At 38.9% G+C, this 23,327-nt stretch overlaps 1 protein-coding gene across 17 annotated transcripts in view; it reads right to left on the bottom strand.

Annotated features, from left to right (window-relative positions):
- RASAL2 (RAS protein activator like 2) overlaps positions 1-23,327 on the bottom strand; it is a 388,515-nt gene that overhangs the window by 33,183 nt on the left and 332,005 nt on the right. For all 17 annotated transcript variants that reach the window (XM_021063720.1, XM_021063713.1, XM_021063721.1 and 14 more), the window contains 4 exons: positions 12,565-12,718; positions 10,416-10,514; positions 9,088-9,642; positions 6,415-6,559 (listed from right to left, as the gene is read on the bottom strand). In XM_021063720.1, the coding sequence (XP_020919379.1) occupies positions 6,415-6,559; positions 9,088-9,642; positions 10,416-10,514; positions 12,565-12,718 (953 nt within the window). The remainder of the gene's footprint in view (positions 1-6,414; positions 6,560-9,087; positions 9,643-10,415; positions 10,515-12,564; positions 12,719-23,327) is intronic.

The following is a 23,327-nucleotide window of genomic DNA, read 5'->3' as shown; positions in this document are numbered from 1 at the left end:
GGAAGTGGAAAAACCGTAGTCATTAACATGATTACCGTGGTATTTATGAAAAGAATAACGATACTACTTTAAACGATGCTACAGCTTACATCTTTTATCTGAAGCCACAAATATATTTAATTAGCAGGAACTCATTATTTATTATAAGGCCTCTCTACCAGGATGACTAACGTTGTTGCCATTTTAGAAGAATAAATAGCCCATATCTGAATAAATAGCCCACCTACGCTGTTAAGTGGTAACATTAGTGCCAAACACAGATTCAAGGGTCTTCCAGGCCTACCTCCTGTAATGGGGATAGTCTTTTAGCATGGCACAAAGCAGAGCATCTCTTTATATAATCTGTATACGTTTCCCCAAACAAATTTAACTCGGAAGCCCTGTTCACATATCCTTTGTAGAGACAGGCCCAATATTTCCTGAAAGAACAAATCCTTACTTCACCTGTTTATCCTCCACTACGCACTGCACCTTGTATATGTTCTGCTCCACGTTTCACACTGTTTAGTGCTTGTTCACACATCTGTCTCATCTTTAGGATCAATACCGTTAGAGGTCAGGGACATGGTTCTTCTATTCATGTTCTAATCCCAAGCCTATTGTATAGTTTCCAAAGCATGGCAGGGGCTTAATGATTATTTGCCAGAGATGATAGTATGTACTCTTTTGGTTTTTATAGGTCTTTATGAAAGAAGAGGAGATCTTTCAAAGCTCCCTTTAAATCTGCCAGTATAAGCTGAGGTTCACAAAAGTTAAGAGATTTCATGAAAGTGAACAATAATTTCCACAAAAAGTAGAGCAGCGATATTGAAGAGCATTTTCTACCAAAATGATTAGTATTAAGTTAAATAAAAGATTTAAAAAATGGCTATGGTAGAGGATGGGAAGGGATTATTTGTAGGAAAGATGCTTGGAAAACAGGAATCTAAGTTGGTGCACAGACAGAGTCTCAGGTCAAATCCCGGACTCACCACTTAATGGAATGTGGAGCCTTGAAAAGTCACCTAATTAGTCCAAGCCTCAGCTGTCTTGTTTAGAAAACAGCACTAATAGCTCCAGTCTTGTGGAGTTTGGGTGAGGATCTGAAATATTGCATGAAAAGGATCCAGTATGGTGCATGGTACTTAGTAGGGCTCCATACAGTAGGTATTATTATGTACAAACTGTTACTTTAAAGTAACTTTTCATAAAGTGAAATGACCAACATCATTAAAAGGCTTTTAAAAATGTTTACCAATTCTCATAAGATTTCTTTTTTTCCATTATAGTTGGTTTACAGTGTTCTGTCAGTTTCTACTGTACAGCAAAGTGACCCAGTCACACACACACATATGTATACATTCTTTTTCTCACATTATCCTCCATCATGCTCCATCATAAGTGACTAGATACAGTCCCTGGGCTCTAGAGCAGGATCTCATTGCTTATTCACTCCAAATGCTTTCTATTCAACATGTTCTCAATGTCTTCTATGCTATGGGCTTCCAAACAATTTACCTCATTGAAAGAGTACCTAGATACAAAACTAAGTCATCAATGTCAAATACTTCAGGTAAAAATCGATCCACCTCTAAATTTATATCATAAATACCTGGTTTAGTGAGTTAAATCTATTCAAGGGAAACAATACTACTATTAATATGAACTCATGAATTTTGAGAATATTTTTCTTTTACTCGTCAAGAACGAAATAAATAATTCAAGGGTCTAGAAATATATTAACTGTCTAAAGTTTCTTTTTTTTTTTTTTTTGCTTTTTAGCGCCGTACCTGGGGCATATGGAGGTTCCCAGGCTAGGGGTTGAATTGCAGCTACAGCTGCCAGCCTACACCACAGGCACAGCAATGTAGGATCTGAGCTGTGTCTGTGACCTACATCGCAGCTCATGGCAATGCCAGATCCTTAACCCACTGAGGGAGGCCAGGGATCAAACCCTCATCCTCACAGGTGCCAGTCAGGTTCATTAACCACTGAGCCACAACAGGAACTCCTCTAAAGTTTTTTAAAACTGATTTTGACATAATTAAAATCCTCCAAAATTGAGAAAATCCTTTTCACTTTTGAGGCTACAACCTATGTCTGACAGTGTGGAAAGGACCACATTGGAAGGTGCCCCTAGAAGCTTCTTAGCTAATCACACGTTACTGAGACAGAGTTAATAATCCCTTCATGTCTGCTCTTTCGCCTTTGAAAAAGAGATCATGGCCAAAGAGGATGGGTGCTCAACGTGTTGTTTAAGTGCGAGTTTGTGCCTAGAATGTTCTATGGTGTGTTTTCTATGTAAATCATTAACTCTTTACCAGCTAGCATCCAAATTTCATGTAGAGAAATAAGCCAATAGATATGGACATATTTTTGCTAAATAGAAATCTGTTAAAAAAATTTGCTAAAAGGAAATCTGCCTGCGTCACCAAGGATGGAAATCAGGTCGTTCAAGGGGCTTCTTTTCTGTATGTCACAGAAGACGGTGTTTCCTGTGTGTCACAGAATACCAACAGGCAATGTGACTTCCACCAGAAATGGAAAAGGGGTTAACAGGCGGGAGATTTAAGTCTATCTGAGGCAGAGTCTGTGCTACAAACAGCAATGTTTTCAATCAAGATAAATGAAGACAGGCTAAGAAGCAGGTAGAGATATTCTCTTATTAGATTGGCAACTTTTAACTCAATTTTCTCTGAGAATTCTTCAGGCAATCTGGAAGTAACATTCACTTTTTTTTCTTTTTTTTTTCTTTTGGCCCAAAGTGTATGAAATACAACAAAACTTTATTGAGTGCTCAGTTGTACTTATTAATTTTCTTTTTGGTTTATTAAGACTTCCCTGTGGAAGTCTTTGTATTTAAAACTTATCATGAAATCTTTCTCAACTGTATTCTTAAGAGGCTGCTGCCATAGCAAGTACAGTATCATATGATGAAAGCAACTGAATCTTTCTCGGGCAACTGAACATTTTGCAGTTCTTCAGGGTTACTAATGGAAAATCACTTATTACTATTTTGACCTATATAAAATAAGTCTGCATTTACACTGGTGCTAAGGCATTCAGTAAACTAATTTCAAAACAGAATTTCTGTCATAAAAATAAAATGCAGGCGAAAAATCAGCGACTGAGAGTCTAGGATGTTAAGGCTAACTAGAAATATGGGGATTTAGGTGGGAAGAAGACAGTAGAATTTCTGTCCTGAAGAAGTTGACCAATTAATTCTGTTTGTGCTCTTGGAAGCAGCAGCCATTTCCACCACCCTGGCCCTTGCTCTTGGGTTACAAACATAATAGAGATCTTTGTGGGGTCATGTCAATTCCTCCCTCTGCTCACTGCAGTAATTTTCATGTCTCATTGAACCCATCAGCTATTTAATTATTAACTGTCCTACCAAAGGACTTGTCTCTCCTTTTCATTTCAGAAATGATTTCACTTGGAAATCCTGTTTAGCACCTTGAGTGGCAGAATATGAATATCTGATTTGTAAGAAGTAGGTGGTCAACAAATATTTACCCTTTTACCCTCCCAGAAGAGAGAATACTGTTTGAGATGCGTCATCCTTGCATTTTACAAGGCGGTACAAACCATTAAACCATGAGATATAATTTATGAGACGACTGGAGTAAGCTCTTCATGTGAGACCATGATTCTGTTCCTTTCCTAATGTTAAAAAAAATTCCTTTTTCACTCTCCTCCTTATAGATTCCCATTAGATCTTAAACGAAAACACATGGCTTAGAGAAAAGAAAAAAATAAGAGAGGAAACAGGAGGAGATAAAAATTTCCTCCTCCAGAGCAGGAATTAATTGCTACTACAGTGAGTCCAAGACATGTAAACAAAGCAGTTTTTACCATTATTCCCTTTTCAACTTGTGCGACCTGGCTCTGTCCTCCTCAGAGCCATGCCAGTCATTACTAGTCATCTTTAAGTTGCCAAGTGCAATAGCCGTGTTTTCTTTTTAATCTTTACTTTCTTCAGTCTGTCATTCTAGTGATACTTTTTTCCTCTTGGTTTCTAAGGTTCAGTATGTTCCTGGTTTTCTTTTTTCTTTTCTTTTTTTTTTTTGCATGTGTGCTTCCTCCTCCGTCATAAACTAGGTGCACTGTGATATCTGTCTTTGGCCCTACTCTCTTCCTCCTCTGGTGATCTTGTGGTTTCACTGATTCCCTCTTCGTAAGTAAGAGTCCTACATTTCCAACAGCCAGCTAACAGATGTCTTGGGATTTCCTAACTAGAACCCTGGGATCTCCTACTTGAACTGCAAGATGAATCCAAGTGAGGTGGAAATATCATTTCTCTTATCTTCAAGCCCACTACTTCTCCGTGGTCTCTATCTGTTTAGAATCTCATCATCCTTCTTGTCATTCACAAAGGCCCCAAATTCCTCCCCCCACCCCTTCCCCATCCCCACACACTGAAAAGTTGCCAAGTCCTATCAGTTCAATTTTAATATTTCTCAGAGTCACCTTTTCTCTCACTTGTGGTGACTTCCTCATTCAGAGTCTTATTTCTTGCCTTCCTAACTGGTCTCTGTTTTCAACTGTTTAACTAACCCACTTAAATCACTCTGTTGAACTGATGCTATTACAAACAGCCTGCTTAAAACTTCCAGGGGCTCACCAATAATTACTGGAAAACCTACACCCCCCCAGCCAGGCAGTCAAGGCTCTCAACTAATTGGTTCTAATTGTTTTTCTTTTTTACTGTTGTTGACTTTTCACTTCATTTCCCAGCTAACATGCCTGGTTCTCTGCTACCTCCATGGCTTTTTGTTCATGAGGTTCTTTCCCCTTTAATAATCCCTGCCACTTCCGTTGTCCAATCTCTCTGTTTATATAAACCTGCTACTCTTCAAGCTACACACACATGATAAACACATTTCACAAGGGAAACTTCATAATTCCATCAGCTAGAATCAGTTTCTTTAATTATCTGAAAGGACACAGGATTCTCTTTCTCTTTTTGGTTAGAGGGATATCCTTATCTTTCTTATCTATCTATATTGTTAACTCCTTAAGGGCAAACATTTATCCATTCTTACAACACACCTTACTGTCTGCTTTTGATAGTCACATGTGACTGCTGAGCACCTGAAACATGACTAGGGCAAGGTGAATGTGTAATAAATGTAAAATACACACTGAATTTCAACCAGTTAGTCTGAAAAAAGTAAAATACCTCATTAATAATTTTTATATTGATAATGCATTAAGTAATATTTGGACACACTGGGTTAGACAGAATGTTATCCAAGTTAATTTTACCTGTCTCTCTTCCCCTTTTATATGGTGACTACTAGAAAATTTACTTATATGGGACTCTTAGGATAGGGCTGCTCGATGTTTTTATTTTTATTTTTTATTTATTTTATTTTATTTTATTTTATTTTATGTCTTTTTGCCTTTTCTAGGGTCCCTCCCGTGGCATATGGAGGTTCCCAAGCTAGGGGTCTAATTGGAGCCGTAGCTGCCAGCCTACGCCAGAGCCACAGCAATGCAGGATCTGAGCCGAGTCTTCGACCTACACCACAGCTCACGGCAACGCTGGATCCTTAACCCACTGAGCAAGGCCAGGGATCGAACCCGCAACCTCATGGTTCCTAGTCGGGTTCGTTAACCACTGAGCCGCAACGGGAACTCCAGGGCTGCTCAATGTCCTATGTGAAGCACTGGGGATATGCAGGTGAAGAAAATGACAGTGTTCTTCAAGGAACTCACATCTGCTTTATCATAAGGTACATGTAAGTGCCCAGCACAGTGGCTACTCTGGTGCTTAACACTGGATTTCATGGCCACATAGGGAGCTGCAAGTGAGTAGCCTTAGTCAGTTAGAACTATTGATTCGACAAAAATCAGTTGCTGCAAAAAATTCTGGAAGTTTTGAGGGCAGAAATTGGGAGTTGTGGAAATTGGCAAGAGTTTCTTCATTGTCTTGGCTGCACTCACGGCATGCCCAGGGATTGAACCTGCACCACAGCAACGACCTCAGCCACAGCAGTGACAATGCTGGATCTTAACCCATGGAGCTATCAGGGAACTCCACGAGTTTCTTCATTTTTGATACATGATAATAAATGCTAACACTTTCAAGACTTAGGTAATGTATTTATATCATGGGATAAACACCCGGCACTTTGGGGGATCTTCGTACTAACATTACTATGTATCTCAGGATCTCAAGAACGTGAGGGCCTAGGGGTAGCTGCATATACTGATGGACTTCCTTTTCATACACGCTGTAGGAAACCAGTGGGTGGTTCCTCCACTGCTGACTACTGCGGAGACTTCTTACGGATGAAACTCTGACTTGAACACTTTAATCGGCTAGAACTAAAAAATACGCAGACTTTGAGCTCAAGTTGGTTGTTTCATCAGAGTGGAATAACCTAAACATCTCAAGGGAAAGAAGACAGATGTTGTTCTTCTCCATACCCAATGCATCATGAAGATACTGCTGTCCCACCAGCTTGAGGTATTCCTCTATGGATTTGGTGGCAATGGTGTTCTCTCTGAAGATCAAGACATCATGCTCTCCACAACGATCCACCTCAGACATCACCAAGTCGGTCAGAAAATCCTGAGAGGAGAATGTTCAATCAGGCAGAAAGCAACTGAATAACTAATATATATTAGAAATATAAGACAACCTGGGAACACTGCTTTGAAACTAAAGCTACCAAGTTCATTAAAAAAAAAAAAAAAAGTCAGTCAGGATGAACCCTAACCCCTAAGTTAGAAATTCCTTCAATGGTTTTTCACTGCACTTTTGATAAAGTCTGTAATTCTGAATATGGTCTATATTTTCTGTTTCTGTCTACTTTCTCAGCCTCATTTTGTACCATTCTCCCTGCATTTTGCTCCAGTCTCAAGGGCCTTTTTTTTCAAAGGTCCTTCAGTACATCAAGCCCTTTCTAACACACCATGGTGTCTATTCGACAAAGAGCTTTTTGCAAATGCCCTTCACTCCCACCTTCGCTCTGCCCCCACTGACATGGAGTTAATTTCTTGAATCCTTTGGATTTTAATTCGCACATCATTTCTTCAAGGAAGGCTTCTCTGACCAACACTGCTCCTGAACTCCACCAGTTAGGTCCCCTGAATCCATTTCTTTTTTAAAATCGGCATTTCTCACTATAATCACACATGTATTTCTGTAATTATTTGATTAACATGTTTTCCCCAGAAGACTGTATAAGCCCCATGAGACCACAGAGTCTATTTTTATTTATCTCTATATTTCTAGCATTTAACAGTTTCTGACACACCTTAGGTGCTCGATACATAATAGTTGCCAATTGGTCCACAGTATCAACATGAAATTTCTTGAAGTAAACATCTGAATTCATTTTCCAGGCTAATTATGTTTGTATATATGTGTCTCCATCCATCCATCCATCCATCCATCCATCGAAAAGTAAGGCATTAGGAGCAATAAAGCCTTTAAGAAACAGCTGTTTCATTTCTCAACAGTCTTAAGAAACCTGACTTAAAATTCCATGATGGAGTTCCTGTCGTGGCTCAGTGGTTAGCAAATCTGACTAGGAACCATGAGGCTTCGGGTTCGATCCCTGACCTTGGTCAGTGGGTTAAGGATCCGGCATTGCTGTGAGCTGTGGTGTAGGTTGCAGATGTGGCTCAGATGCCGCGTTGCTGTGGCTGTGGCATAGGGCGGTGGCTGCAGCTCCGATTAGATCCCTAGTCTGGGATCCATATGCCATGGGTGAGGCCCTAAAGAGACAAAGGACAAAAAAAAAAAAAAAAAAAAAAAAAAAAAAATTCCATGTTCACTATTACTCAATTTGAAATGTGATAACACTATGTATTTTGAAAACTATACATTCAGTGTATACTCGGAAGTCTCCAAAGCCACAAACAGAAGGAATGTGATGATATACTTTTACTTCAAAAAGAAGCATTTTAAACATTAATGGGATTATTCTGGGGTAGCTCGACAGTGTAAAAGAGTTGCAGACTTAGGAATCACAATTAAAACTCTTATGCTAAAGGACAGGAAGAAACTTGGGGTGATGGTAACATTCTGTATTTTGATTGCAGTAGTTTCCATGGGTGCATAAACTGTCAAAACTCACTGAATTTTTCACTTTAAGTGGTTATAGTTCATGGTATATAAATTGTACCTCAACAAAGCCACTTAAAAAAATCCTACATTTGGTTTTGAACCTGGAGCAAATGAAGAATAGAAAGAACATATTCATATAATTTCAAAAATGAGACAAAATTTCAAATTCAAAATTTTTTAACACCAGAAAGCTCAAATCTATTATTAGTAAATTCAAGCACAAAAATGATAATCAGTAGGAAGGCTGTTAAATCAGAGACTAAATATTGAATATATTGATATATTGCGGTTTGTATCAAGAAACCTTAAAAACAATTTTATTACCTGATTCTAAATAAATTATTCTAGCTGCAAATTCCTCTAGATCTAACACACAATTCTACCATGACCGACTTGCATACAACATAATGGAGACTTATCGCAGAGGTGATAATTACTAGGCTGATCAAAGACTATCAATTGTCCAGTGTTCTTCATACAATTAGCATATTTCTTTCTTTCCAATTTCTTGAGTTTTTACTTCTATCCAAGATGAACTGAGATAAGGCTATCATAAGACAGCTAGTAACAATTAAATAATATCCCTGGTATTTTAACTCCAAATTTAAATGTTAATCTCATGAAGACTCGTTAATGACCAGCATGCTTCTAGAATACCTCCTTTTGTGACTAGGAGATACAGTCATCAGTCAATCTTAACCTACAGCGAGGAAGAAAACCATCACACAATACACTCCAGAACTAAAGATAAATAATCTTGAACACACTATGGGATTATCACATGAATTCTACCATTTATTTTGTCAGACAATAAAGAGATAGCTCTGGTATCTATATTCCAGGCAAACAGACTTCAAATAAACACTTGTTGGTCTCTAAAAGTTTTGCTTCCCAACTTTTTTTTTTTTTGGACCAATAGTGAGACATATTTTTCTAATTTGAGTCTTCACAGCAAACATGTATTTGTTTCTTCTTAAAAGGTAGAGAAGAAATTTTGGGTCATGCAACCCTCCTTTTCCACTTACCTTGGCTCTGCCAGTACTCTGGAGAATGTGCACTAAGGCACAGGCCAGCTCCTCTTTATTTCTCACACTAATTACTGGTTCAAGAACAGAACACAACATGGTGTAGTTGCTGGTGACGAATTCTGCAAACTCCTTGTATTGCTCCATAGGCAGAATGGTGATGGTTTGGAAACGTGATTTAATCCGAATAGAAGGTCCTCCTGTCTTTCCTTTGTTGGGTGTAGGTGTACTCACTGGATACCACTTTTCTACAAACTGGCGACCAGTCACACTGGCAGTGGGGATGTTGACTAGCCCTACATAATTATTCTTGTCTTTTTTTTTCTTTTTTTCCACGTCTTTATAAATGTGAACTGTGATGCTATGAAGAGGTGGAAGGCTGTAGAACTCAAAATGTTCACCCCAGAAAATATTATCTGCTTTGGTCTTGCTGGTTGTTCGAGCAAAGAGGATATCATCAAGGCACAGTTCACAGAAATATTTCTTTTTAGGGGCAAGGTCCTTGGCTTCAATAATCCATAGACGGAGAACATTTTCGGCTCGTCTGCAATTGTCCTAGAAAGAAGCGACAAAGTTTTCTTTGAGCGCTGAAGCCCCCCAAAGACATTTTCCCCCTCAAGTCAGTGATGCTATGCACTTAATGAAGAGGAATGCTATCTCACTGCTGAAGATGAACTCTTAGCCACACACATTCTATTTCACTTGGGCTACAACATACCATCCGGAAATGCAAGTTCTCAAATAACCAGCCTTGTGGGAACTAGAGCAGCTTTCTGCACATACAATAGAGGTAAGTCAGTAATTAAGAAACGTATGTTCTATTCCCATTTCTATCATGTACTCGCTTTTGACTTGATCAAGTCAACTTGACTTCTCTGAGACCTCTTAACCACACGGGTAAAATCATGATAATATCGCTGATAAGATTATGTTGAGCACAAGATGATATAATGTGTACTTGTTTACATGTTCTATAAAATTTAATGGAGTTCCCATTGTGGCTCAGCAGTAATGAACTGGACTAATATCCATGAGGATGGGGGTTTGATCCCTGGCCCTGCTCAGTGGGTTAAGGATCTGGCATTGTGTGAGCTGTGGTATAGGCTGCAGACATGGCTTGGATCTGGCATTGCTGTGGCTCTGGTGTAGGCTGGCAGCTGCAGCTCTGATTTGACCCCTAGCCTGGGAACTTCCATATGCCGTGGGTGCAGCCCTAAAGAAAAAAAATCTGTAAAATTTAAGGTGTTATTACTGTATTTACCATCTATCAACTAACTTACTGCTTATAGTGTTTTTCATTGTTTTTAGACCTTCAAAGCCACCATTACCTTATTTGGTTGAACTGTCCTACGAAGGTTTTCCATCCACTTATCCCTCTCTGAAGCCGAGTTACAGCTGAAGCATTTACTTCCACTTAAGTAGGTAACCTTCAAGATAAAGATTAGAGATAAGGAAAAGGAAACACAGGGCTTGGGGGCTCTGTCCTCTTAGCAGTATCATTTAAGAGTTAGGGATATGCCAAGAGCTGCAGAATAGTATCAAACAGTTTAATACACATGTAATCAGAGGAGAGAGAGAGAGATAAGGGTGCTAGGTATTAAAAAGGGGAAAAAGATAAGCTTTTTCTACAAATGGTGCTGGAAAATGTGGACCTCCATGTAAAAATTTAACCTTTACCCTTATCTCACACCAGAGACAAAAATCACCTTGAAACGTGTCATATAACTCATATAACTAAATGCCAAACTGTAAAATTTCTAGAAAAAATTAAAAAAGAAAAAGAGTTAGGGACATGCTATGAACCCGGATGTCATACACCACCTGGAAACCCAAATACCCTTTGCTGGCTTTGTGATATCTACGTGTACATCTACATTCCCTTTCACTTTGTTGTCCAGTTAGCATCTACATTCATATTTAGGTACGGTGACAAAGGCCGTTGAGCGCAGGAACCTCAAACTGGCTTAGAAAGAATAAAATCAAAAGCTTTTAATTAAATTTAAACCTTTAAAAATTACTCGCAAGGAAATAGGCTCAATTCTGAGTGAGTTAATAAAAAAACAACTAAAAAGGGAAGAAGGACTCTACAACAGCTCATCAAATTTCTTGGGACTGCCACCACTGTAGTACTGAACACGAAGGCTACTCCAGGAAATTAAAGAGTTGCCAGCACTGAATTACTCTGGAACCCGTTCCTCCTCCACAAGACAATCAGTTTGTTGATTTCCAGTCATTTATTGGGTGAGCCTGATGATCACAATCACTGTCCTTTCAAAATGAAACGATGTCTTCTATGCCTGGAACCTAACACATGGCTTGGCACACAATCTGTTGAACTGAGTTCCATAAATGTGGCAAAATTCAAGTGATTTTTATACAAAATGACACCAATAAATGACCTGTCCAAATTGCTGATGTGTGCTCACCTATTAACACAATCTCAGATTATAACCTACTGAATCAGATCAGATGCTACATTCTGTCTAATACGGTAGCTACTAAGCACACATGGCTAGTGAGCACCCCAAATACAGCTGATTCAAACTGAGACATGCTGTGTTAAATACACAACAGGTTTTGAAAACTTAGCTTAAAAAGAAAAAAGAATGCAAAAAGTTTCACTGATAATTTTTAGTTACATGTCGAAGTGTTAACATTTAGGCTTAAAATTATACACATGGATACACCTGGCTTGCACTGCATTTCTGTTGGATAGTGCAGGTCCATAAGAACAGGTATCAAACATCTTTCAAGTTCTACAGCATCTAACACGGGACGCATCAACAGTAACTTTGCAAGTTCATGTTAATTAATTAAATCATATGGTTAACAAATATATGGATGGTTTTGAAATTAAATGTGCAAATGGTCAACTGTGTTCATTTAGTTTGGGAGGGAAAATTACCTTATGAAAAGTGATACTCATAATTTTCTGGTGAAGGGCAATTTGTTCATTCAAGAAATTAGGCACCTGCAATGAATGTGCCAGGATCTGGCCTAGGTGCAGAGGATTATAGAAATAAGTAAGACATGGTCCCAGGTCTTGAACTGCCCAAGTTTTAGTGGGAAAAAATATGCTTTTGGGTCAATTTCCTCAAAGAATCATTAAAACTGGAGGCTTGGGCTTTTAGGAGAAAAATAATAGCATATTGTGTGATATCTTTACCAATGCTAAAAAAATTCAAATACAAACTTAATAAGTTATTATTAATCATGTGCTCTCTGTGGAAAATGCACTACAAACTCATTTATTTTGAAAGCAGACAAGGCCAAAAGGAATGAGCAGCCTTCGTTAATAATAATCATCAACATACTTAGACTAGCAGATTCCTAATTTTTCCTCCCCAAGTAGGTAGTTTTTAGTAACTGAAAACCAGTTAAGATGACCAAATCATCATTACCGGTAATGAAATCATAAGAGTACTGGATAGAAAATCTGTTTATCATCCACTCTTCTTTCTTCCTACAGTTTTTTACCTCAAAGCAGAAGTCTTGGCCAAGGATGCTGCTATGCAGTGGCTTCACTGATACGGGCTCCCCTCTGCCAAGGTCCAGACATTCCACTGCACTGCACGGGCTCAGCAAGGATTCATGTGAACGTGACTCTTTTAGTTTGGGCAGCCCACGAGACCTAAAGGGAGAGGAAAGTATTCATAACAGTGTCACTACTCGGTCAAAAAGAAAATAAAGGTCAAAGACAATGGAGGCTAAAAACAAATGTATAAATGCCCAAGTGAAAAATAAATGTGCGAATTGATAATCTGTAAAAATAACCATCGTACCATATTCGTGTGGCACATATAAACCACATACATATTCATGTGTGCATACACACTTTCTTTTTTTTTTAACAAAACGCAAAAATGCACTATAATTTTACTAGTCTCAAGGGAGCCCAAGGTTCCACCACAGACAATGTTTTTATCCTCATTTCTATGTTGGAGAGAGAAATACTATCCAAAGTTATCTTATACATTCTTTTTTTATGCAAAGGTGTTATCAAAAGACAGGCTTTTTTCCTCCATGCTACAGCTTTACCTTCTTTTATCATTGACAAAATAGTAGTGGCTGAAGCTTCATTCCGTTTCTTTCTGCTTTGGCAGAATAAACACACATCCAGAATCAAAGCCAAACTTCTCAGCACAAGACCCGGCTTTTCAAAAGGTCTGATTTACATCTCAATATGGAATTCTTTTCTGGCAAGCATCTGGTTAGATCTCAGCTTTACTGTACAAATATGAATAAAGAATAAAATGCCCTGGAGGGAGTTCCCTGGTGGCCTAGTGGTTAAGGACTTGGCATTGTCATTGCTGTGGCTTGGGTTTCAATCCCTGGCCTGGGAACTTCTGTGAGCCATGAGTGCAGCCAAAAAAAAAAAAAAAAAAAAAAAAAATGCCTTGGAGAAACTTCCCACTGCAAGAGAAATCTTCAAACTCTCATCTAAAAGAACAGATTTTTGCTAACAGTCAGGCATTCTGGCTGACTTTGTTCCCTGGTTATTTCAAAGGAATGTGGAGACTCTTGTCACTATAGGAACTAGTACTTCACTGCCTTCCCCTTGGAAGAATCAGTGAGGCCAAACAAAATAAGAACAATATAAAACAACATTCTTAAATCCAGAACGGGAGAGCTAGGCAGTTTTACTCAACAATTACAGTATTTATTGACTGAAACACCCAGAGTTAAATATATAAATTTCAAGCAGAAGTACCCAGTAATAGGGATAAAAGAAATGCCCTGTGGAAAGACATTTGTTTTTGTAAAACACATTAAACAAGCAGTTTCATTCACTTCCTCGAAATAACAATGTTAACATTAAAATGAACTGAAATTCTTAATGCCAGAGTAGCTTTGAGTTAAATTATAACGTAATGAGATACAGGAAACTATCACTAAAGGCTGCTCTTTCTGTTTCCATTCCAGCACTGTTTAATCAAACCCAATACCAAAAAAACAACTTAAGCAATAGGATTTTAGTCCATTCTTTTCTTCCACACATTGAAAAACCAACCACTACTTAACATTTAGAGTGAAAAACATTTGTTCTAATATTCGGCACTCTTTGGAAGGTCAAAAAGTCAATAATTACATTCACTACTGATAATATAAAGTATGCACAAAAGCCACCTAATGTTTTGCACATAAAAATATAACAATGTGGAAAAAATAAAAATCATTTAAAAATACATAACAATGTAACAGCTTCACATTTCTTTTGTTCTACTGGATACAACGACATAACTAAATGCAAAAGCAAATTTTAGTTTAATGTAATGACCATAAAACCTTTCCCAATATGCTTCATAGGAAGCCTGGCTGAGGCACCGGGATACTGTAATCTTTCTTAAACATACGAAACAACAACTGCAGCTCATTTTCCCCAGGAAGAGTCAGTTGGAGGGGAAAAGCTTCTCTTGCTCTGGGAGTGAGCCTCTCAACAGGAGAGATGAAGGTACATTTAAAATAGAAGCAGGTATACCAAAAGGCTTACTTTTCTTTTTAAAACTCTCTAGGAAAATATACTAAAACATAAATGCATTTTATCTCCAACCAAGTAAATGTCTACCTACATGAAGCAACTGTACAGCCACCTTGCAGTGCAACCCCAAATCATAGCGGTGCCATATGCCACGGTACAGAGAGTCGCTGTCTGACTACACCTCAGAAAACAACTCTGTGTTTAGAAGACAGGAACCAAGAGAAGATGGTTTCCCCTGCCACGTTCCCCTGCCACCTTCAGCATCTTTGGGAAAATGCTTTCCAGGTGTGATTTCAAGTCTTCAATAGAAGCAGAACAGAAACACATACAACGGAATATGAAGGCATCTTCCAAAGAGGCTGTAGGACAGGTGGATATGCTCCTTCTCTTCCTCAGGCGGCATCCAGCCCCTCAGGTAACACAAACAAGGTTCCAGGGCTCTAGGCTGGGCATGTTGCCATGGTGCTACACCTATAAGGAGATTAGAGCCGAAGGCAGCAGGGAGAAGCTGTGGCTTGAAGGACTCAAGGAGCGTGCTCTGCAAACGTGACCATTTTGAGACAGAAAGAAGGAACGGCAACACCCCACCCATGTCCATGAACAATTTTAGAGTCATAAGCTGTAGGAGAAAAACTGAGGCAACTCTGGGGGTGGAGGAGAATGTCTTAACTCTGCTAGAGAACAAAGCTGAGAAGCTTTAGCTGCTGCCCAGATGATTCCAGCCCCCTGTTAAAAGGTATTCGCCACATCCCACCTTACAAGTGCAATCTTCTCTGACATCCGTTCTATTTCCTTTGCAGCGCTTACCCTAGTTTCATGTTTCTAGGTATTGTTTTACACTAACTTATCTGAGTTACACACTGTTTTCCTTTTAGAGAGAGAGAGCTGGATAAAATTCTTTAGTTACTGTATTTCCAGTGCTGAACAAATTTCATGTGATATTCAGGTTTAACTTCCAAATATAGCCATGAACAGATATTAGAACCAAGCCATTTGGAATTAGAATTAAAAAAATCCTCCTGGTTACTGAAATTTCAACCATTAACATATAATTCAGAATCATCTATTGTTCAGCATTTAAGTGTGTTTCTGTGCATATGCACAACTATGCCCATGAACTGAACACTAAAGTTCTAATATGTTTGACATGGCTACTGAATAAATAAGCAAATCCTTCCTGTACTGGGAAGAAAGTGTCTCTGAAAAGACAAAAATAGGTCCCAGAGAAGCAGGATGACAGTAAACAGGAAGATCAAGCAGCGTGGGAATGGTGCGGGGATGTGGGGGGGGGGGAGATAGGGGGAGCTACTACTGTGCAAATGTTTCTATATAATATCATTAGTAGCCAAGTCTCCTCTAAATCACGTTTACCCTCTCCTGTACCTTCCTATGAGTTGATTTTTCTTAGATCTGCTAAGTAGAGTTTTAGCAGCTCTGCAGGGCACTTCCATTTACTTCTCTAACGGAAAGCAGACTGTGGCTTTATTGAGAGAATAACAGGAGTGTAAAACAACTTTTCCTAATCCAGTCTGACAGTGGCCTTCATCAAGAAACCCAGCTCAACAGTGGACAATGTGAATCCCTGACTACTGGCCAGGGTTCTCCTCCTGACCCTGGCTCCCCGACTCCTGAACCTCCATCATCCCAAACACCCTGTAACAATTCAGGGCTCAAATATGACTATTCCTCGGTTTAACTGGGAAACTGCTTCCCACAGGCAATTTTACTTCTTGTTAAGTATCCTTCATATTTTTGTTTTAAGGTCAGCAGACAACCTCAAGCTCTAGCAATGTGATAGGTAAGGGTTAAAAATCTAATTGCTTTGCTGATGAAGATTACCTGCTGCATGTGACCTATTTAAGAGATAAACGACAAGGCAGGAGAAGCCTTCTACTACTCATTACAGAGAATGAACATTATACTGTTTTAACCCACATCCCTATCTGAAATCAGGCTTAAAAGACTAAAGTGAAGGGTTGGGGGGTGGGGTACCAACAAACACACCACACTTAGTGGATTCACTAAGGAAAAAAAAGGAGTCAAAGAAGTCTGATTCACGCAATGTTAAGTGAAACACAGCTGGATTTTCCCCAGCTCAACCATCCAATTTTATACAAAGCATATTTTCCCTAAAGCGCCAATGGTGCTTGGATGTGCTGGCTCAATCTGCCACATGTTTACAGATTCAGTTCCAAATTTGGGAAACTTTTAATTAGGAATATAACTGGGAAAAAATGCTTATCACCACACAAAATCCTATACTTCAGTGCAGGTGAATTTCTGCTTGGCATGGCAGTTATGATTTCAGACGGCTTTGCTGAATTTGTGAAAAGACAGCTCGGCTGTAAACTGGGTATAGCAATATACGCTTGTATTTACCAGTATGTGTTCCTCCGGCATTTTACCTTGTTTTAAGATTTCCCAGGTAGAAATTAATCAAATTCATATCTTAAAACTCTACTAACAAATCTATATAGGAGCTAATCAGTTTTTTAAAGGTTGCACCTGAGCTTTTTACTTTGGGAAAAATGCAGCTTTACTTGGTCCCCAGATTTTTGTTGTTTTTCAACCCAGTATCTGCGAAAACATCCAACTAATGTTTTGTGTTTGAAAGAGCAGATCCTTTCCTCTTCTGTAAAGGTTTCCCTCCTTGGATTAAAAAGAAAAACGAAAGGAATTAGAGCTCATTCACCAGAGTTCTCCTTGAGTGTTAGAAAAATGTCCTGCCAGAGGATTCTGATGCCACGAGCTGCTCTGATCTACCTGCTGCAGTTAAAGCCAGTCCCTGCTGTTTATATTACTCACTGGTTTCTGTGTTAGCTTTAAAAAATACCACACAACCACTCACACAAAAACACTATTTATGGAAACATAACATCTACTGCTGACCTTCCTTCTCTCTGCTCTCAGCTTCTAGACAGGATGGTCTAATGAGCCCAGCTGCTAATGGTAAAGAACGATGTTTGTCAGGCTGAGTTTTCTCTTAAAATGAGTAAACTCATGGTAAGGAAATTTATTATCACAGTAAAAAATGACATTCAATCTATTTTGGTACATATGCATGTGTGCAGACAATGAAGGCGGCAAAGAATGAAGACAAGATTATAAATATTAAAACATGTACTGAAGGGGAGAACCCAACTAGCCTGCAATATGACAGACACCAGGGAACAATATCTTTACAGAAACTCTACTGAATTGCAATATACCCTTTTTTCGGTCCTTAAATTGTAAATGGAGTAAACATCTACTAGTGCCATTAAACAAATTCAATATAAACATAACTATACTGAATTTAAAAGAATGAAACTAAACCAGATCACACTCATAAACCAATTCAATTAACATACTACTTTAAGAGTGAGTGGAAAGACTAGTAACTTTCCTTTTTCTTTTTCTAAATTTAGACTTTTAGTCTTATTGTTACCATAAAATTAAGTATGAGTAAAGGGATGATAAAAAAGGAAGAAACTGATAAAGTTCAATGCCTTCTTAATCATTCCTAAATTCATGACTATTTGCTTTCCCATTAGTTTCTTACTTGGCTGAATAAATGAATATAGTATGAATCAGTCTATCCATTCAATAGTTACTTGCTGTGCACTATGTGTCAGGCACTGCACTAGAGACAGACGCAAGGAAACCGTGGTGAAGAAGAAGGGCAAGGGCCTTGCACTTGCAGCTTATAATCTAGTGAGCTAACAATCCAATATGATACAGTGTGAGAAGACTTAACGAAAAAGAATGCAAAAGCGGCTCTGCGAGCAATAGTAGTTGCCCTGGGCCTTCAGTTGGGGATTCAAAGAAAGTTTCTTGGAGGTAAAATTAATGTGAGGTTGTGGCCTGGAAGATGGCACGGAATTAGCTCTAAGCAGATGTAGAGGTTTTAGAACTGAAAGTTCTAGAGGGACTAGCCAGCATATGAGAAGCCCTGTAGAGAGAATATACAAATCTGGCGTGTTTGAGGAACTGAAGCGAATTCAGCAGTGTGGCTCTGATGCAATGTGTTCATGTTGGGGCTGAGACAACAGGTAGGTAATAATGAGGCTTGAGAGACACTATCTTGGGACCCATAGTAATGATGAGTGTTCCAATCTGATCACAAGACCAGTGGATGGACACAGAAAGGTTGTGGGTGGTGGAGGGTGAATGACATGATCAGACGTATGTCTTGACTAAGAGAGATGTCCTTTGGCTAAGGAGTGGAGAAAGAGACTAACCCAGAGGGAAGAGAAATCATGAAAGACTTAGAGATTGGTTTATATAGATTGTGACAGTAATCTGAGTATATAATGAACTAGAGCAGCAGAAATGCCGAAGAACTGGATGGATTAGGGTGGTAAGTGGTAAACAGGCCTTGATGACTGCAGAGCTGGGGGCATCAGAGAGAGGGGAGTCAAGGATGAACCGCTGTGTAGAAAGATGGTAAAGTTCTTTACAGAGATGAGAAGTGAGAGGCAATGCCCGGTGAGGACAGGGGAGAAACAGAATCGAGTTGAGTACAAGTCTGATATTCCCATGGGATGGACGGTTTGTGCCCCGCCCCCATTTATGTTGAAATACTAACCTCCAATGTGACTGTACAGGAGTGTGACTTTTGGGAGGTGACCAGGTCATGAGGCTAGAGCCCGGGTGAAGGGGATTAGTGCCTTCATAACACAGACTCTAAAGAGACGCATCACCCATTCCCCCATCTGAGGACACAGAGAAAAGACAATCTTTTGACCCATGAAGTGGGTCCTTATCAGACACTAAATCTGCCAGAATCCTGCTCTTGGACTTTCTAGCCTCCAGAATTGTGAGAAATACATTTCTGTTGATTATAAACACCTACTCTAAGATGTTTGGTTACAGCAGCCTCAACAGACTAAGGTAATGTGAAAACTGAAAGAGAACATGCACACTGAGAAAAGATCCTAAGAAAATAACCTAAGAAATGCTAACATTTAAATCTACAAAACTGCCAGAAGAGATCGAAGAACATCAAAGACAGAAGGAAAACCAAGAGACTCAAGTATCATAAAAGCCCAGGGAAGAGAACTCTTAAGAAGGATGGACTGTCCATTACTGGAGAAGATAGACTGTGTTAAAATATTAATAGTAGCCACTGGGCATATGAACTGAGAGATAATTGGAGATGCTGGCAAGAGCAGTTTCAGTGAAATAAGGACAAAAATGAGGCTGCAGAGGGTTGGGAAAATGAATAGGATGTGAGACCGTGAAGAATAACTCATGAAGTTTGATGGTGAAGGAGTGGCAACCGGGAAATAGCTAAGGGAGACATGAAGTTGAAATGGGGTTGAAGGTTTTCTCCAATTAATCACTTTCCCCCCTTAAATAATAAAGTAATAAATGTTCTTGGTAATAAATTCCAAGAGCTCAGAAGGCTAGAAGGTGAAAAATATGAGGGTACCTCCCTCAACCTCCTATAGAAAATACTATTAACACTTTTTTGTGGCCTAAGAAATTTTTTGCATATAACTGCAGAGCAGTTATATAATTTGCATATATATCAAATATTATATATATGATAGATGTATAATATACACTCACAAATGGGATTCTACTATCCTTTTTTTCCTTAAGAGTGTATTTTGGAATTCTGTCCACATTGGAACAAAAAGATATAATCGGCCTCTTTTTAATGACCCCTTAGTATTCCCCTATATGGGTCTCTAGAAGTTTAACCAGTCCTTGATGCCACCTAAGTTTAACCAGTCCTTGATTACCACCCAGGTTTGAAAATATCTTAGTACACACGTGAGTGTATTCACAGCTGACATTTTCAGATGTGAAACTGCTAGGTCAAAGGACACACACATTTAAAGCTTTGATTTTGCTAATGTATCCTCAATAAAAGAGCATCTATTTAAATTCCTACCAATAGTGCATGCTTCTACATGCTGTCACTAAAATGAGATATGGCTTAACTTCAAAATCTTTGCCAAAAAATTGGTATTTCATTATCGTTTCAGTATGAATTTCTTTAATTATGAGGCCAAGGACATTTTAACAGGTATACTGGCAAGCTCAGTTCTTTTCTGTGAATTATGAATAGCATTTTCATTTCTTAAACTAACTTTTTTTCTTTCTCTCTCTCTTTCCTTTTTTGCTTTTTAGGGCTGCAACTGTGGCATATACAAGTTCCCAGGCTAGGGGTCGAATGGGAGGCACAGCTGCTGGCCTACATCAGTCACAGCAACTCGGGATCTGAGCCGTGTCTGTGACCTATATCACAGCTCATGGCAACGCTGGATCCTTAACCCACTGAGTGAGACCAGGGATCGAACTCGCATCCTAATAGATACAAGCTGGGTTCATAACCCAGTGAGCCACAATGGGAACTCCCTTAAACTATTTTTCTAATTGCTGAACTTTAACTGATATGTAAATACTATTTGTAAATTAAGTAAATTAGTACTTTTTCTGTCATATTTGTATTTACCCCAGTTTATGCTTAGAAAGGGTTCTTCCATTTCAAGATCATAAGAAATCCAGCTATATTTTCTTTTAGTGCTTTTTTCATCTAATCCACTTGGACTTGGAGGGAAGGGGAGATGACAGGAGTATAGGAGGAGTTAGTTTTATATTTTACCAAACTGTGGAAATATAATGACCATAAGTTGACTCATTCATTATTACTACATAGTATTCTACTCTTAAGTGCTATTGTTATGAGTATGTTTGCGTATGTATACGTGTTTATGTGTACATATGTGTGTGTATGATTTTGCCCTTTGATTTTTCCTTCTTAATCATCTTAGGAGGTAAGGCTTCCTATGAAAACATGCAACAAAAAGTATAATGGGAAAGACACTCAACTTGGAGCAAAAAGTGCTATGTATTCATGTCGGCTCAAATCACTCACCAACCATGTGACATGGAACAAATAATTTATTCTATCTGAACCTTGGTTATTGCATTTGTAAAATGTGGATAACGACTCCTCTTCCTATACTTCACACAGTTACTGCGAGAATGAAATGCAGTCATCTATGATTTTACAAATATCGTTTAAAGTACAGTACCATACAAGTGGGACTATCATTGTAAACATAGTTGTTTCACAGTGATGTGACACGCATTAGTTCAATTTATGTAAATTATTCGTCTAGTTGAAGTCAGGGTAGCTATTCTTGAATATAATCTTCGCTGGAAGAATATGAAGACAGAAGGAGTAAATGTATGAAAATATTTTTATTTATTAAGATAGAGCATTCTGGAGTTCCCATCGTGGCACAGCAGAAACGAATCCATCTAGGAACCATGAGGTTATGGGTTCGATCCCTGGCCTTGTTCAGTGGGTTAAGGATCTGGTGTTGCCATGAGCTGTGGTGTAGGCTACAGATGTGGCTCAGATCTGGTGTTGCTGTGGCTGTGGTATAGGCTGGCAGCTGCGCCTCTGATTAGACACTTAGCCTGGGAACCTCCATATGCCGCAGTAGCGGCCCTAAAAAAAAAAAACCAACAAAACAGAACACAAACAAGATAAAGCATTCTAATGAATTTAAAATGCTATCATGATACATTAGAAACTTAAATTGGATTTTAGCTCCTAAAACTTAGGTCTCATTAATTGGCCCTTGCCAGTAAACATGGATAAAGGAAACTCTATAATCTATAGCTAGACTGCATTGATTAATTAATGGCCTCGAATCCAATAATTTCTGAGAAGCTGTCATTCTACCCAAGTACACCATATTGAAGGAGATTCTTCATCCTTATTATCTAGAGTTTGTTTAGACTCTCCTCAGAGTCTAAATGGGCCAAGAAATTAAGTTCCTTAATAGGACAGGCATTGTGGTAGAGGGTAGGGATACAAAGATTGTTTGTACACTTGAGAAGCTTCCAATTTGCTGCAGTAAACAGAAACATGAAAAGATAAATTCGGAGTCCCCATCGTGGTTCAGCGGTTAGTGAACCCGACTAGCATTCATGAGGACGTGGGTTCGATCCCTGGCATCGCTCAGTGGATTAAGGATCCAGCATTACCGTGAGCTGTGGTGTAGGTTGCAGACACAGCTTGGATCCAGCGTTGCTGTGGCTGTGGTGCAGGAGGGCGGCGATAGCTCCAGCTGGACCCCTAGCCTGGGACCTCCATATGCTGCAGGTGCGACCCTGAAAAGACAAAGAAAAAAAAAAGAAAAAGATAAATTCAATAGAAAGTGGTTAGTCCTACAATAAGGTACATACAGTTGGCCATGGGTGGGTTTATGGGACAGGTGCTTAGTCTAGGATGATGCATAAGAACACGGAAAAGAAGTCAGGGAGCATATGACTCCTGATTTGGGTCATAATTTGGGTTGTTGCATTAAGTATGAATGAGAAGTGAAACCTGTCAAAGGACAGGGTGGAGGAATAGGAAATGGTATTTGGGATAGAGAGGGCGGCAAGATCAAAAGTAGAAAAATATGGAACAGCACAGTAAGTAAATGATGAACTACCGGTAGAGTGGTAGGAGACAGTGCAGAGAGTTAGGGATGGACGGAGCCATGTTCCATTTTGTACATTATGCTAAAGATTGTAGATTAACAACGTATTATATACATATGTGATGAGATAGTAAAGTTTCAACTGTGACTCTAAGACAAAACAGATGTTGCATGCTGAAAGTGAAGTTCTAGACAAATGGTAGAATTTACAAAGGAAATGTTTTAGAACCAATTCCATTACCTCAAACCTCTCGGAATAAGACTACAGAAAGTGGTGAGAGTATGGAGAAGGGAAAGGATTTTGTGAGACAGAATTTGGGGAGAAAGCT

Source organism: Sus scrofa, chromosome 9, assembly GCF_000003025.6.
Source record: "Sus scrofa isolate TJ Tabasco breed Duroc chromosome 9, Sscrofa11.1, whole genome shotgun sequence".
Lineage (NCBI taxonomy): Eukaryota > Metazoa > Chordata > Mammalia > Artiodactyla > Suidae > Sus > Sus scrofa.
This window is presented reverse-complemented; position numbering and strand designations above follow the sequence as displayed.